General features: G+C 33.5%; 1 protein-coding gene across 1 annotated transcript; it reads right to left on the bottom strand.

Moving 5' to 3' along the window:
• Positions 1–3219: 3219 nt before the first annotated feature.
• Positions 3220–11699, bottom strand: LOC134239399 (uncharacterized). The gene is made up of 8 exons (XM_062721567.1): positions 11635–11699; positions 9798–9868; positions 9145–9381; positions 8977–9048; positions 7123–7242; positions 4113–4313; positions 3916–3999; positions 3220–3502 (listed from the first exon to the last, which is right to left on the bottom strand). The coding sequence occupies exons 2-8, from the start codon at positions 9852–9854 to the stop codon at positions 3338–3340; spliced, it is 936 nt and encodes a 311-aa protein (XP_062577551.1). The 5' UTR covers positions 9855–9868; positions 11635–11699; the 3' UTR covers positions 3220–3337.
• Positions 11700–13334: the final 1635 nt, after the last annotated feature.

Genomic DNA, 13334 nt, shown 5'->3' on the forward strand with positions numbered 1-13334 from the left:
GGAACTTTGAAGTAAATAAGTAAAAGAGCTTAAGGCTAGAACTCCTGTGGTGCAGAGATGGGGACTGAGTCCATAAATATTAGTAATGAGTATTCACCTGTATTTAAGGGTGGTGCCATGTTGGGGTTCATAGGTCAACGGACAGAGCTACGGACAAAGCGTAGGTGATTATTGATGGCGAATTAGCCAATGAAATGCATTTTTATATCCGGGATCATGGATACCTACTGAGCACAAAATACCTTGTTTTGGTCAGAAAAGAGTATTCCCGTTTTCATTCCCGGTTTTATTCTCAGATTACTACATCTCTTTGGCATTTTATTTTGGGAATCATTCTTTTGGACTTTGGTTTATTTATTTATTTGGAGTTCGGTCTTAAACTCTTTATATTTTGGACGGGCCCTTTGGACATCAATATCAAAAGTGTATTGGTCTTTTCTGTTCATATTTCAGGAACGAATATTTCTAAAACTATATGATCACGGAAAATTGTAAATTGAAATTATTTAATAAACTTTTGAAATCGACGCAAGAGTTGTCATTGGCTTACATCGTACAAGTCAATTTGGTGCCGTGACCAGGATTTGCGAAGTACTGTGAATTGAATTAATGCTCGGAACCAGGAATGGAAAAAGATTACAAAGTCAATTCGCTACTTACTACCAAGGCGATGCGAAGTATAACTACAATGTCAAACGCAGAGGGAAAATGTGGCAAGGTAGGACGTAAATTTCTGACCCAGAAGTATCTATAGCCTGACCATGTTTTGATTTTTTAAATTTGATTTTTCGGAAATATTTTTGGGATATTGGTTTGGTTTCTTTTAAAGGATGTTTATAAATTTAAAGCAAAAGTTATGAAAAAAATGAAGAAAAAATTAAAATTTTTTTGTTAAAATAAATACTTTGAATATGTTGCGTGCATTCCTTGCCCTAGTATAAATAAAAGTTTTATAATGGTTTCATAAGATTGAGATATAAAAAAAGCATTATCTTGAAATTGAATTTCTGAACACAAGGAATGCATTTAATCATATTTGTATATATGTAGTGATAGTAGTTCGCTTGTAATCAATGTTGTTTAAAAAAGAAGAGAAATTATTAAGCAATAACTTGTAATGGACAGGCAAGAGAAAATGGTAATGAAGTTCACGTCACATTTATTGTCACCATTTTAGACATTGAATTTGAAAATTGACTATTTTTGTTTCGAAGTTTTTAAATCTTGAGAAAAGTGCAACACTGAATCAAAAAATACGTTGGAATTTATCGTGGACTAAATTTGAGGCATTTATTTTTAAATATGACGTTGGTCTGATACCAAGGACGGTGATTACGTCTGACCCAGTGTTAATGGGCCGTCATAAGTGTTTGTACTTATCCTGAGTTGAATTCGCTGCGAGGATGCGATTGTAAAAAGGATAGTACCGTGTTTATGTTTTTGAGTATACCGACTGTGGATATCACAAGAAGTTGTGAAAATGAGGAATACGACAGGTGATAGCAGTCATTTGGAGATGCTGACAGATGAAGAAAACGTTGGAGACTAATGATATTAACTGATTTTTGTTGTACTTTTGAACGGATGCACGAACAATTAATAAGTCAATAACAAATTCTGACGTTGGAGAACAAGAACTTCTTTTTATTCGGACTTAACTTTTGGACTCAAATTTAAATTTAAAGGTACGTGATACACTGATGGCTTCTAATTTGAAGGACGATGCTACCGTCTGGAGTGGTGATAATTGCACTCCGTCATCTACTAAATCACCAGGACTGTATCCGCTGCGTGAACTTCAAAAGTAACACGGTGACTTTTGTTACTTATATTAGTGTGAAATATAACTAAATTTTGATCTATACCTAAGTGTGGAATGAGAACATTGATTCCAAAGCGAACAAGTTTAGTGAAACGTAGTGAAGACGCCAGTAGTGAACAGTAGTGAACAGTAGTAAAACCGTATATCCACGTAGAGTTGTTAGGTAAACATATATTGGACACATATAATGGACCCATATAATCAATGTAATCGTATATATTGGACTTTATTTCGGGAACAAGAAGAAAACGTCCGCGAATGATTACCGTATGAAGTTAACAATTAAGAAATCGTTACTAAATTATTTTCGAGGACTATGGAATTTGTTTAATAAAAAGTTAACAGTGTTGCGGAATTACTTCCTATCTTGTGAACGAAATCAACTGTGACTAAGTTTAAAATTATGTCCCGGATCTGACGGAGAAATTTCCAGTGGCCACAGAAATTTTTTAGTGTGTGGGGACGAATGTAAACCTATAGGGTTTAGCACAGACATATTGTTTGAACATTTTAAACTTAGACAATATTAATATCATAATTATTTTTAGTTATTAGCAGTGAAAGTAAAATGATATAAAAGTTTATTAAATCAGCATGTATATTATAAGTGACGCAAATTCGGTGACTTTATAATTGGAAAGAGGACTTTATTTTGTAAACAATTATTATCTTGTCAAAACAAATTGGATTTTGGTGTTGTTCAAATGCACTATAATTTGTTAGATCATCTTGTAATGAAATTGATCCGAATAGACCAATCAAGCCCATCGATAGTAAGTAATAAAATTTGAACGGAAATACAATGGTATTACTAAGAGTTTTGACTAAGAGCAATAAAATTGGGAACTTTGAAGTAAATAAGTAAAAGAGCTTAAGGCTAGAACTCCTGTGGTGCAGAGATGGGGACTGAGTCCATAAATATTAGTAATGAGTATTCACCTGTATTTAAGGGTGGTGCCATGTTGGGGTTCATAGGTCAACGGACAGAGCTACGGACAAAGCGTAGGTGATTATTGATGGCGAATTAGCCAATGAAATGCATTTTTATATCCGGGATCATGGATACCTACTGAGCACAAAATACCTTGTTTTGGTCAGAAAAGAGTATTCCCGTTTTCATTCCCGGTTTTATTCTCAGATTACTACATCTCTTTGGCATTTTATTTTGGGAATCATTCTTTTGGACTTTGGTTTATTTATTTATTTGGAGTTCGGTCTTAAACTCTTTATATTTTGGACGGGCCCTTTGGACATCAATATCAAAAGTGTATTGGTCTTTTCTGTTCATATTTCAGGAACGAATATTTCTAAAACTATATGATCACGGAAAATTGTAAATTGAAATTATTTAATAAACTTTTGAAATCGACGCAAGAGTTGTCATTGGCTTACAACTGGCAAAAAGGGTGCGGAGTACAGAGTCCTCTTCTACTCCTTATCTCATATACAAACAGATCGACATGTAAAGCGACATGTAAAGCAACACAGACATTGACTGAAATATAAGCCCTTTTCCTAGTTAAGTGGCACTTTCTCTTCTCTTGTCTCATCTGCCTTATCCTGAATGTCCTTGTGTTTACATTTAAAGCTTGAACAGCAGATTTCTTTAAAACTGGCGCCTTTTGGAGTCAGGAAGTGCTTTTTCAAACGTAACACGACAGACAGGATACCACAAAGCATCTAAAAATTAGTTTTCATAAATTATTTCTTTTTAATCAAATAAAAACATAATACCGTCTATATCAAAATCGCACTCAAAAAATAAGGACAAAAACTTTTAATTTTCGGCAGGATTTCTGATATCTGTAGAGAACTGAAATCTTTAAAATGTGTGATATACGCCTGCCTTTACAAAAAACAACTTATTTTCAAGAAAACGAAAATAAATGATACACTGTTGAGACCTTCAATACTGCATGCCCATAAACTGATTATTCATTTTTTTTCTTGTTTCCATTTTTTGCCAGTTTTTATTAAATAACATGTATTTAAAATCTTTGAGCATTTTATAAATTATATATTTTTCTCAATGTTAGACATTTCTTAAATGCTCACAAATCTTTCGTGAAAAAATATGGTCATAAACCTCCTACCTCTAGAATTGAAATTGGTATTACTACAGCGAGGATATGTGTAGAGTAGGCACCGAGCTGAACGACTATGGCATGGAAACATCCCTGGTGAAAAATAAGATGTAAAAGAAAAAATAGTCTAAATTAATTAACTCCTGTGTAAAAGGATGTATATCGTTTACTTTCAGCTGACCTTTTAGTTGATAAGGATAATTTACCTTTGTTTTATACGTTCCTCTCAAAACTTGTGAATAACATTCGCCAGGGGCCATAGAGTACGTTCTTTCTGTGACTTTGAGACAGCAGGTCTTTGGAATTTCTGCGTTTGTTTCCTGGCAATCACCTTTAGTTGTACACCAAGGCGTTTTATCAAAGTCATTAGAGGTACCGCTTATAGGATCAACTCCACAACAATCTAGCTGTAAAAAAGTGTAAAAATTAACTACATATATATGGGATCTTCACATAATTTGTAATTGGATATGATTTTTATCCAAAGAGTTGTGTGTTGGCGAGGGAATAAAAACACACAACGAGTTGGATAAAAATCATATCCAACTACAAATCATATGAGATTCTTTTTATCCCATGTTTTACATTTTGTTTTATACACCACAATCAATGTTTTACGCTGCTCTTATATAGGACTCCGCTTTATTTGACTTCAATACGTTGACTCAAAGCCCATTGTGACCTCACAACTGTGGGATAAAACCAGAAGTCTCTGTTGAGACTGAAGCTCTACTGGTTTGTACTTAGAGCAAAGGAAGAGGAAAGTACTTAAGCAGTTGGGAATTGAAACTTTACACTAGCAAGAAAGAGAATAATGATCCTTGAATAAGTTTCTTTATGTTCTTAGTGTAGTCTACTTGCATGCCACATATTATAATCAGACTAAAACTGTATTTGAAGAAGCATTTTGAGAGTAACAGAAATTGCTATCTTTTTTAACCAAGGTAATAATGTTCATTAAAGTCAAAAACGGATAGAAAGTATTATTTACCTTAGTGTAGTCTACTTGTGTGCCAAGTTATATTGAAATCAGACCAAAACTGTAGGAGGAGTAGCATTTTGAAAGAATTTCACAGAAATTTCTATTTTTAGTAACAACACCTACACCATTCGTCGAAATCAAAAACCGATACACAGAATTATGTATCTTAGTGTAGTCTACTTGTGTGCCAAGTTACATTGAAATCAGACCAAAACTGTAGGAGGCGTACCATTTTTGAAGAATTTCACAGAAATTTCTATTTTTAGTAACAACACCAACACCATTCGTTGAAATCAAAAACCGATATACAGAATTATGTATCTTAGTGTAGTCTACTTGTGTGCCAAGTTACATTGAAATCAGACCAAAACTGTAGGAGGCGTACCATTTTTGAAGAATTTCACAGAAATTTCTATTTTTAGTAACAACACCAACACCATTCGTTGAAATCAAAAACCGATACACAGAATTATGTATCTTAGTGTAGTCTACTTGTGTGCCAAGTTATATTGAAATCAGACCAAAACTGTAGGAGGAGTAGCATTTTGAAAGAATTTCACAGAAATTTCTATTTTTAGTAACAACGCCAACACCATTCGTCGAAGTCAAAAACAAATACACAGAATTATGTATCTTAGTGTAGTCTACTTGTGTGCCAAGTTACATTGAAATCAGACCAAAACTGTAGGAGGAGTAGCATTTTGAAAGAATTTCACAGAAATTTCTATTTTTAGTAACAACGCCAACACCATTCGTCGAAATCAAAAACCGATACACAGAATTATGTATCTTAGTGTAGTCTACTTATATGCCAAGTTATATTGAAATCAGATCAATACTGTAGGAGGAGTAGCATTTTGAAAAATTGTTTACAGACAGACAGACGGACGGACGCCGGACGCATTACTATCGCATAAGCTCTTCTGGTCTCTGACCAGTAGAGCTAAAAACGATATCACATGAGTTATATCCAAGGGATAAATGGGTAAATATGGGATAAATGCTATAATTATAACACATGCAATAATTTCTCACACATTTGACTAATGTAAGTTAACTTTTTGTATATGGTTAGCAAAAAAGCATCGATTAGTTATTCAATAATTTACTTGAAGTATGCAAATTAATAAAAACATTAACATACAACATTTAAGAAATAAACAACGTTATTTAGTCAACATGGCGTTATGAATAGCAATTGCTCTGCTGGCATATTCCATGATGTGCGCTAGTGCATCATGGAAAATATGCCAGCAGAGCTATTGCTATTCATAATGCCATGTTCACTGAATAATCGTTGTTTATTACTTATACAGGGTGTTTCATCAAACATGTCCCGACTTTGCGGTTTCAATATAAAGTTAGAAAGTATTAAGGAAAGATATTTTTTTGCAAAAATGAAAACCACATAACCAAACAATTTTATCAATATCAAAAGTGAAGTAATTCTGTATCAAATTTCTTTTAAGACAGACATTTTTAAAGTTAGAACATCAGCAGCAGTTTTTGATTCAGCGTCATTTTGAAGTCACAATATTTTCAGTAACCATCATCATGTTGTCGCTGAAGTCCTTAATGGCAGATATTTTTGATGTTTCCTAGAAAGATGGTTTTCATTTGACTTATGCACTAATATTGATACTTTCGGAGATTTTACGTTTATATTGTTTAGTTTATAAAAATCTGTAAATCCATTTTTGAAGAAAAAAAAACCTCACAAACTAATTTTTAAGAATGTAATCAAAACTTCAGTGGAAAAAAATGTAAGGACTTTATTTATTTTGTTTATATCACAATGATATTGCATGAAAATGGGCTTTTAAATAAAGTAATAAGTTTTTAAATATTTTATTATTGTGCAAAAATATAGACATAAAAAGTCGGAACATGTTTGTTGAAACACCCTGTATTTGCACTCTTTGATGTTGTCAAGAATATCAGAGGAAATCCTGGCTTTCACTAAAAGTGAAAGTCACGGGTCTTTCGGATATGACCTTAAAAATGTAGGTCCCGTTTCACGGTAGGCGATGGCACGATAAAGAACCCTCACTGCTCAAAGGCCCTGAGTGCCGAGTATAGGTCTAAATTTGAAGCCTTTCACCAACATACGGTGACGTCTCCATAAGAGTGAAACATTCTCGAGAGAGACGTTAAACAATATACAATCAATCATTCAATCAATCAATCAATCTAATGTTCACAATCAAATTCAGAATTCCAAGACATGTACTTACTTTCATGTTCAAAAACATCTTATTCCAGGAATTTGAAAGTTCATTTGCGCTGTTGATTGACACATCAGTAAAGTTGTCTTGTAGACTCTTAAGCATTTGATCCTTGTTCATTTCCTTGATCTAAAATTATACATTAGACATCTTAATATTACATAACTATTTAAGAGATTGATAACTATTTGGGAAATTGACTTTTTTGGATTAATATCTTCAGTGATTTTTTTTCTTCATAGAAATAAATTCTTTTATTTTTTTAATTAAATATTTACTTATAAGGATGGAAATCTATTTAAGAGGTAGTTATGAGAATAAGCATGTTTTAACATGACGTGCTACTTTTGATAAGTTGGTGTTCATGGCTTCAGAAAACTTTTAATATTGTGTAAATGCTATTGTTCTTATATTGACCATACATGACATGTGAGCAACTATAACCTACCACTAGGTCGACTTCCTGCAGACTTATTTCATAATAAATGATAGATGCTTGAGCTTCTGATTGACATTATCTATGTAGTTTTTGAAGACTATGTCTTCCAACAATCTATTGGAATACCAATGGGCCCCCCGTTAATAACAGACCTATTTTTGTATTCACATAAACAAGAATTTGTCTGTCCAGAACTTTGTATGTAAAAAGAAGAAAACACTTGTTGTGGCCTTCAACTCGACATTTAGATATATCGACGACGTACTGTCAATTAACAATGGAAATGTCCATTCTTATTCCGATATGATATATCCAGGTGAGCTTAAATTAAAGATACAACAGAGTCTGACACATCTGTTTCATATTTGGATATTTTACTTAAAAAAGACGTTAATGGTAATCTAACAAACAAACTCTATGATAAACGTGATTACTTTAACTACAATTCAACTTCGTTACCGATGCAGCATATATATTCATCACCTGCATAGGGAGTTTATATATCTCAGTTGATTCGATACGCAAGAGTATGGTTTACGTATTAACAAATTCTAAAATGAGGTTAATTATTGACAAACAAGTTGATAAAACAAGAATATCAGCAGTCTCGTTTAAAGTAATCAATTCGTGTGTTCTATGGTCGATACAATAACCTTATCAACAAATTCATTTTATCAATTATCAATGCTGACTAACATTTTTCTTACTTAATGTCAGTCCATTATCTATACACTAAATTGAGGACACATTTTTCCCGATCATGTCAAGGAGCTCACGGCGGGTGTGACCGGTCGGCACGGGATGCTCACTCCTCCATGGCACCTGATCCCACCTCTGATATTTCGGAGGTTCGTGTTTGCTCTGCTCTTATTTTTTATTGTTTTATGAATCTTCAATACTGTTCGTTATCTCCATTTGTTCATTTTATTGAAGATTTCACTATATATGCAATGTATCCTTGATCAATTCATCGGGATCACAATGAGTGTAACCGGTCAGTAGGTGACGCTTGTGATTCTTGGCCACATGATCTTTGTCTGGATTTTTAAAGATTCATTGCAGTTTGTTATCTTCAATTTTTGCAAATATTCAACAGTAGGGGTTCAACAAATGTAAAGAGTTAAATTTAGGAATGACCAGATTTGCTTTATTATCTTGTATCATTTTATGATTGAATCATACAATGGCATTATGCCTTTAAAAAGCTGACCAGTCATCACATTGACCTAAACAGTGCACAATGGCAAATGCAATGACTTACCAACGCTAGAAATACAATATCGAATATTCATAGCAACTTTCACTTCCCCATCTTCATGTTCTTGCTTGGTGGATATTGTATTCATCGGGTAGCTAAACCATCATATCGAGATCAAATACAGCAGTAACATTTAACTGTTTTATATTGCAGAATAAGCTTGTACCTGAATTTTAGGGATAAACACAACAAGAATGATTATGGTACCGACACAAACAAGGAAACTCACAACAGACAACTGAAAAGATAAAGGAAATTTAGTATAAGTATCGGGAATATGAATATCTTCAAATAGACAAATTCCATATTTACAAAATGTACAAAAAATACCTACCAAAATTAAGAAAACTTTCCTCCTCTTTACTCTGATTGCTGTCAGTATACCCAAAACAGCTCCTGGGAACGTAACCACTCCAATGACAATAAGTAAGATTGGAAGGATACTGATTTGGTCTCCGAGTCTGTCTGAACCAGCGCTGATGCTGTTAATGACTGGTCTTATTTCACGACTTGCTAGGGTTCCGCCAAATAATAATATCCCAAGTACCAAAGAGATGATTCCAAGTAAAAACTGAATGAAAACATTGAATGGCGTTCAAAAATTTTGTTGAAGAACAGAATGCAATTACATGAGTTTTAAGATTTCAGTTTGAAATAATAATTAATTGACATTTTATTGAATTCCAGAAAAGAAAGATATTACAAAACAGATTTATATCAACAGTATCATGCTTTTACCAATATTTTGAATCAACTTTTATTGATGTTTTCTTATTTAACTGCTTAAGGTATAAATTAAGGACTTTTTAAAAAATGGTTTATACGTATTGCATCTCAAAACACCGTCTTCTTTCTGATAAATTTCCATATCAGACGATCTTCTTTGAAATTTCAGTGTAGATCTATATGAAGCATTACTTTGTTTTAAGCTACATGTAAAGTTCATCATTAGTATGGATAAAAAAAAAATCAGGAAGTTGTACAAACCAAACAAATACTAATGGTCATCAATGAAATAGTTCCGAATTTCCTCCAGTCTGGCATGGTGAAGTCTAAAACTGAAAATTGAAAAAGAATGTTGTATAATTTCTGTTAATGAGTATGTTGATATGAAATGCGATTGTATATGTGTATTATATTAAATATCTTACAAAGAAATGTTCGATAATTCCTTAAATGACTTGTGACGCTACAAGTATAATTTCAAAAGAAAACAAGAGGCCCATGGGCCACATCGCTCACCTGAGAAGCTTTGACCATTCTGTTCTTTACCAGATTTCCCCTTATAATACATAATGCATTCCCCACCCTACCCCACTGATCATAATTAAGACATTTTGAAATCTACACTACCCCAGGATCCTTCCATGTGCACATAAGCTTCAGCTTTTCTGGCCCAGTGGTTATTGAGAATAAGATTTTCAAAGATTTTTCCTATATATTTCAATGTAAAACTTTGATTCCCAATTGTGGTCCCGCCCTTCCCCCGGGGGGTCATGATTTGAACAATTTAGAATCTACACTACCCCATGATGCTTCCACATAAGTTTCAGCTTTTCTGGTCCAATGGTTCTTGAGAAGAAGATTTTCAAAGATTTTACCTATATATTTCTACGTAAAACTTTGATTCTCCATTGTAGCCCCGCCCTTCCCCGGGGGGCCATGATTTGAACAATTTAGAATCTACACTATACCACGTGCTTCCACATAAGTTTCAGCTTTTCTGGCCCAGTGGTTCTTGAGAAGAAGATTTTCAAAGGTTTACCTATATATTTTCATGTAGAACTTTGATTCCCCATTGTTGCCCTGCCATTCTCCCGGGGGTCATGATTTGAACAATTTAGAATCTACACTATACCAGGATGCTTCCACGTAAGTTTCAGCTTTTCTGGCCCAGTGGTTCTTGAGAAGAAGATTTTCAAAGATTTTTCCTATATATTTCTATGTAAAACTTTGATTCCCCATTGTGGCCCCGCCCTTCCCCCGGGGGCCATGATTTGAACAATTTAGAATCTACACTACCCCAGGATTCTTCCAAATAAGTTTCAGCTTTTCTGGCCCAGTGGTTCTTGAGAAGAAGATTTTTTAATGACCCCACCCTATTTTGTCTTTTCTTGATTATCTCCCCTTTTGAGGCGACTTGGCCCTTTATCTTAAGAATTTAAATTCCCCTTAACCCAAGGATGCTTTGTACCAAGTTTGGTCAAAATTGGCCCAGTGGTTCTTGAGAAGAAGTCAAAATGTGAAAAGTTTAAAGACGGACGGACAGACAGACAGACAGACGGACGGACGACGGACAAAATGTGATCAGAAAAGCTCACTTGAGCCTTCGGCTCAGGTGAGCTAAAAATATATCGTAAAAAACTATTTCTATTTCTTTATCAGAGGAGAGAATCTTAATTAGAATTACACAGTTTAAGTCTTATATTTCCTTACGGAAACAGATGTAGATCTATTGTTTCCTTGTTTTAAAAAGTCCTTTATAAAAATTAACATTTCGCTATTTTCTTAATTAACAAACCGTGTTTTTTTTAAAAGGATATTTCTAATTGTCGTTTTAAATCTTTCCCGTAGCCACTTTAATATGTATACTACTGATAATTATATATTTGAACGTACGATTGCACATTTACTTTCTGTTTGATCTAGATCTTATAAAATGTGCCATGAATGTTTTTCTTTTGTAAAACATTACTATATAATGCTAGCATTATGACAAAGAGCTTCACATTTAAAATTTCAAGTAAACTTGCTTGTTAGTTTGAAGTGCAAACAAAAACAAAGAGAAATTTTATTCTCAATTAGATTAATGATAAATACATACCGTGATCTCAGGCAGGCTACTCATAAATAGAATTGGTTTTTACCTGACTTGTAGGGAACAAAAATATTCGTACTTTCGGTTTCGACTACAACCAATGTCGAACCATTCTGCATAATATTGATTTATCGACATTAATTAGTCTGAAATGCAAAAGTATTCAAAGAGGAAAGAACAGGCTATTCCAATGCTTACCTAGTACATTTCATTTGTTTACTTCTAGTTTTTTTCAGGTTTCATGCAGAATTTGTGATTAATTAACAGAAACGAAGGAGGACTCTTTGTACATACATGTAATTGGATCAATACATTACCTTAAGATATTTTTAGGACAGGATAGAATTTGATAGCCAAATTTAGTTTAAACTTCGCATTTAAAAAAAAAACTTTGTGTTGTCTTGATTCAGATACTGAATTATTAACGAGGAAAATGTTAGTCAGCGTCACTGAAATAGATGGAGTTATCTTTTACTTCTGTTAAAGTCAATATTATTAAGGCGAAGCACTTGTTTCATAGGGCTAACATAATCGATTTAATATCAGAAAAACATGTCAACTTATTGTCAAACAAAACACAAAAAACTGTGATATGTTCGAAGATTTTAATGTAAATGCGAGTTTTTTAATTAATTATGTTTCAGAATACAAGTACATAAATAAACAACCACAATTAGGGGGACATTAGAATTTACAGGAGCTTTTATGGAATAGCTGTTCCTCAAAGCAAACATTCATTTTGACAACGAGCTCGAGAAACTTGAGAAAATTTAATATCAATTTCACAGTATTTCTATGTAGAATCAGAATGCTTCAACGGAGTACTTCTTAAAAATGGAACTGGTAAATTTACGTACTTTGTCATTGGTCAGCTGCAAAATAAATTTGTTAAAAACAGTCTGGTTGTACACACAAGTACTTTGAAGTTGACATCAAGAAGATGCTTGAGTTTTTGATTGACAATATTTATGTGGTGTTTGAAGATCAGGTCTTTCAACACTCTTTTGGAATTTCCATAGGTACCATTGCGCCACGTTATTAGTAAACCCATTTCTGTATTTATATGAAGCAGAATTTGTCCTAAATTTTATTCATGAAAAGGAGAAAACACTCGCTGTGCATGGCTTTCAATTCGACATTTGGAAATATCGAAGATGTATTGTCAATTGACAATGGTTATATCCATTCTTATGTCGATACGATATATCCTGGTGAGCTTGGGATAAAAGATACTACAGAGTCTGACACATCTAATTCATATTTCGATACTTTACTTCAAAAATACGTTAATGGTAATCTAGCAACAAAGCTCTATGATAAACGTGATGACATTAACTTTAAAATCGTCAGCTCCCATTACTTATGCAGCAATATACCTTCATCACCCGAATACGGAGTTATCTCTTAGTTGATTTGATACGCAAGAACATGCACTTCGTATGAACAATTTCTAAAACGAGGTAAATTATTGACAAACAAGTTGATGAAAGAAGAATATCAGCAGTCTTGTTTAAAGTCATCATTTCGTAAGTTCTTTGGTCGATACAATGACCTTGTCATCAAATACAATTTACCATTGAGTCAAATGATGACCGACGTTTTTCATACTAATTGTTAGTTCATTATTTATACACTGAATTGACAGCGGATTTTCCCGTTATGTCCCGATCATGACAGAGAGCACACGGCGGGTGTTGTATCATGAA

This window comes from Saccostrea cucullata, unplaced genomic scaffold, assembly GCF_032062105.1.
Source record: "Saccostrea cucullata isolate Sc308-1 unplaced genomic scaffold, CSIRO_AGI_Scuc_v1 ctg344, whole genome shotgun sequence".
Classification (NCBI taxonomy): domain Eukaryota; kingdom Metazoa; phylum Mollusca; class Bivalvia; order Ostreida; family Ostreidae; genus Saccostrea; species Saccostrea cuccullata.

Excerpts from the sequence above, each read along its gene's own strand:
- LOC134239399 (XM_062721567.1), bottom strand. The coding sequence starts at position 9,854 with ATGCCAGACTGGAGGAAATTCGGAACTATTTCATTGATGACCATTAGT. Across the intron at positions 7,243-8,976 it reads TGTTTATCCCTAAAATTCAG|ATCAAGGAAATGAACAAGGA; the intron begins GTACAAGCTTAT and ends GTATAATTTTAG. Across the intron at positions 4,000-4,112 it reads GAGGAACGTATAAAACAAAG|GGATGTTTCCATGCCATAGT; the intron begins GTAAATTATCCT and ends ATTTTTCACCAG.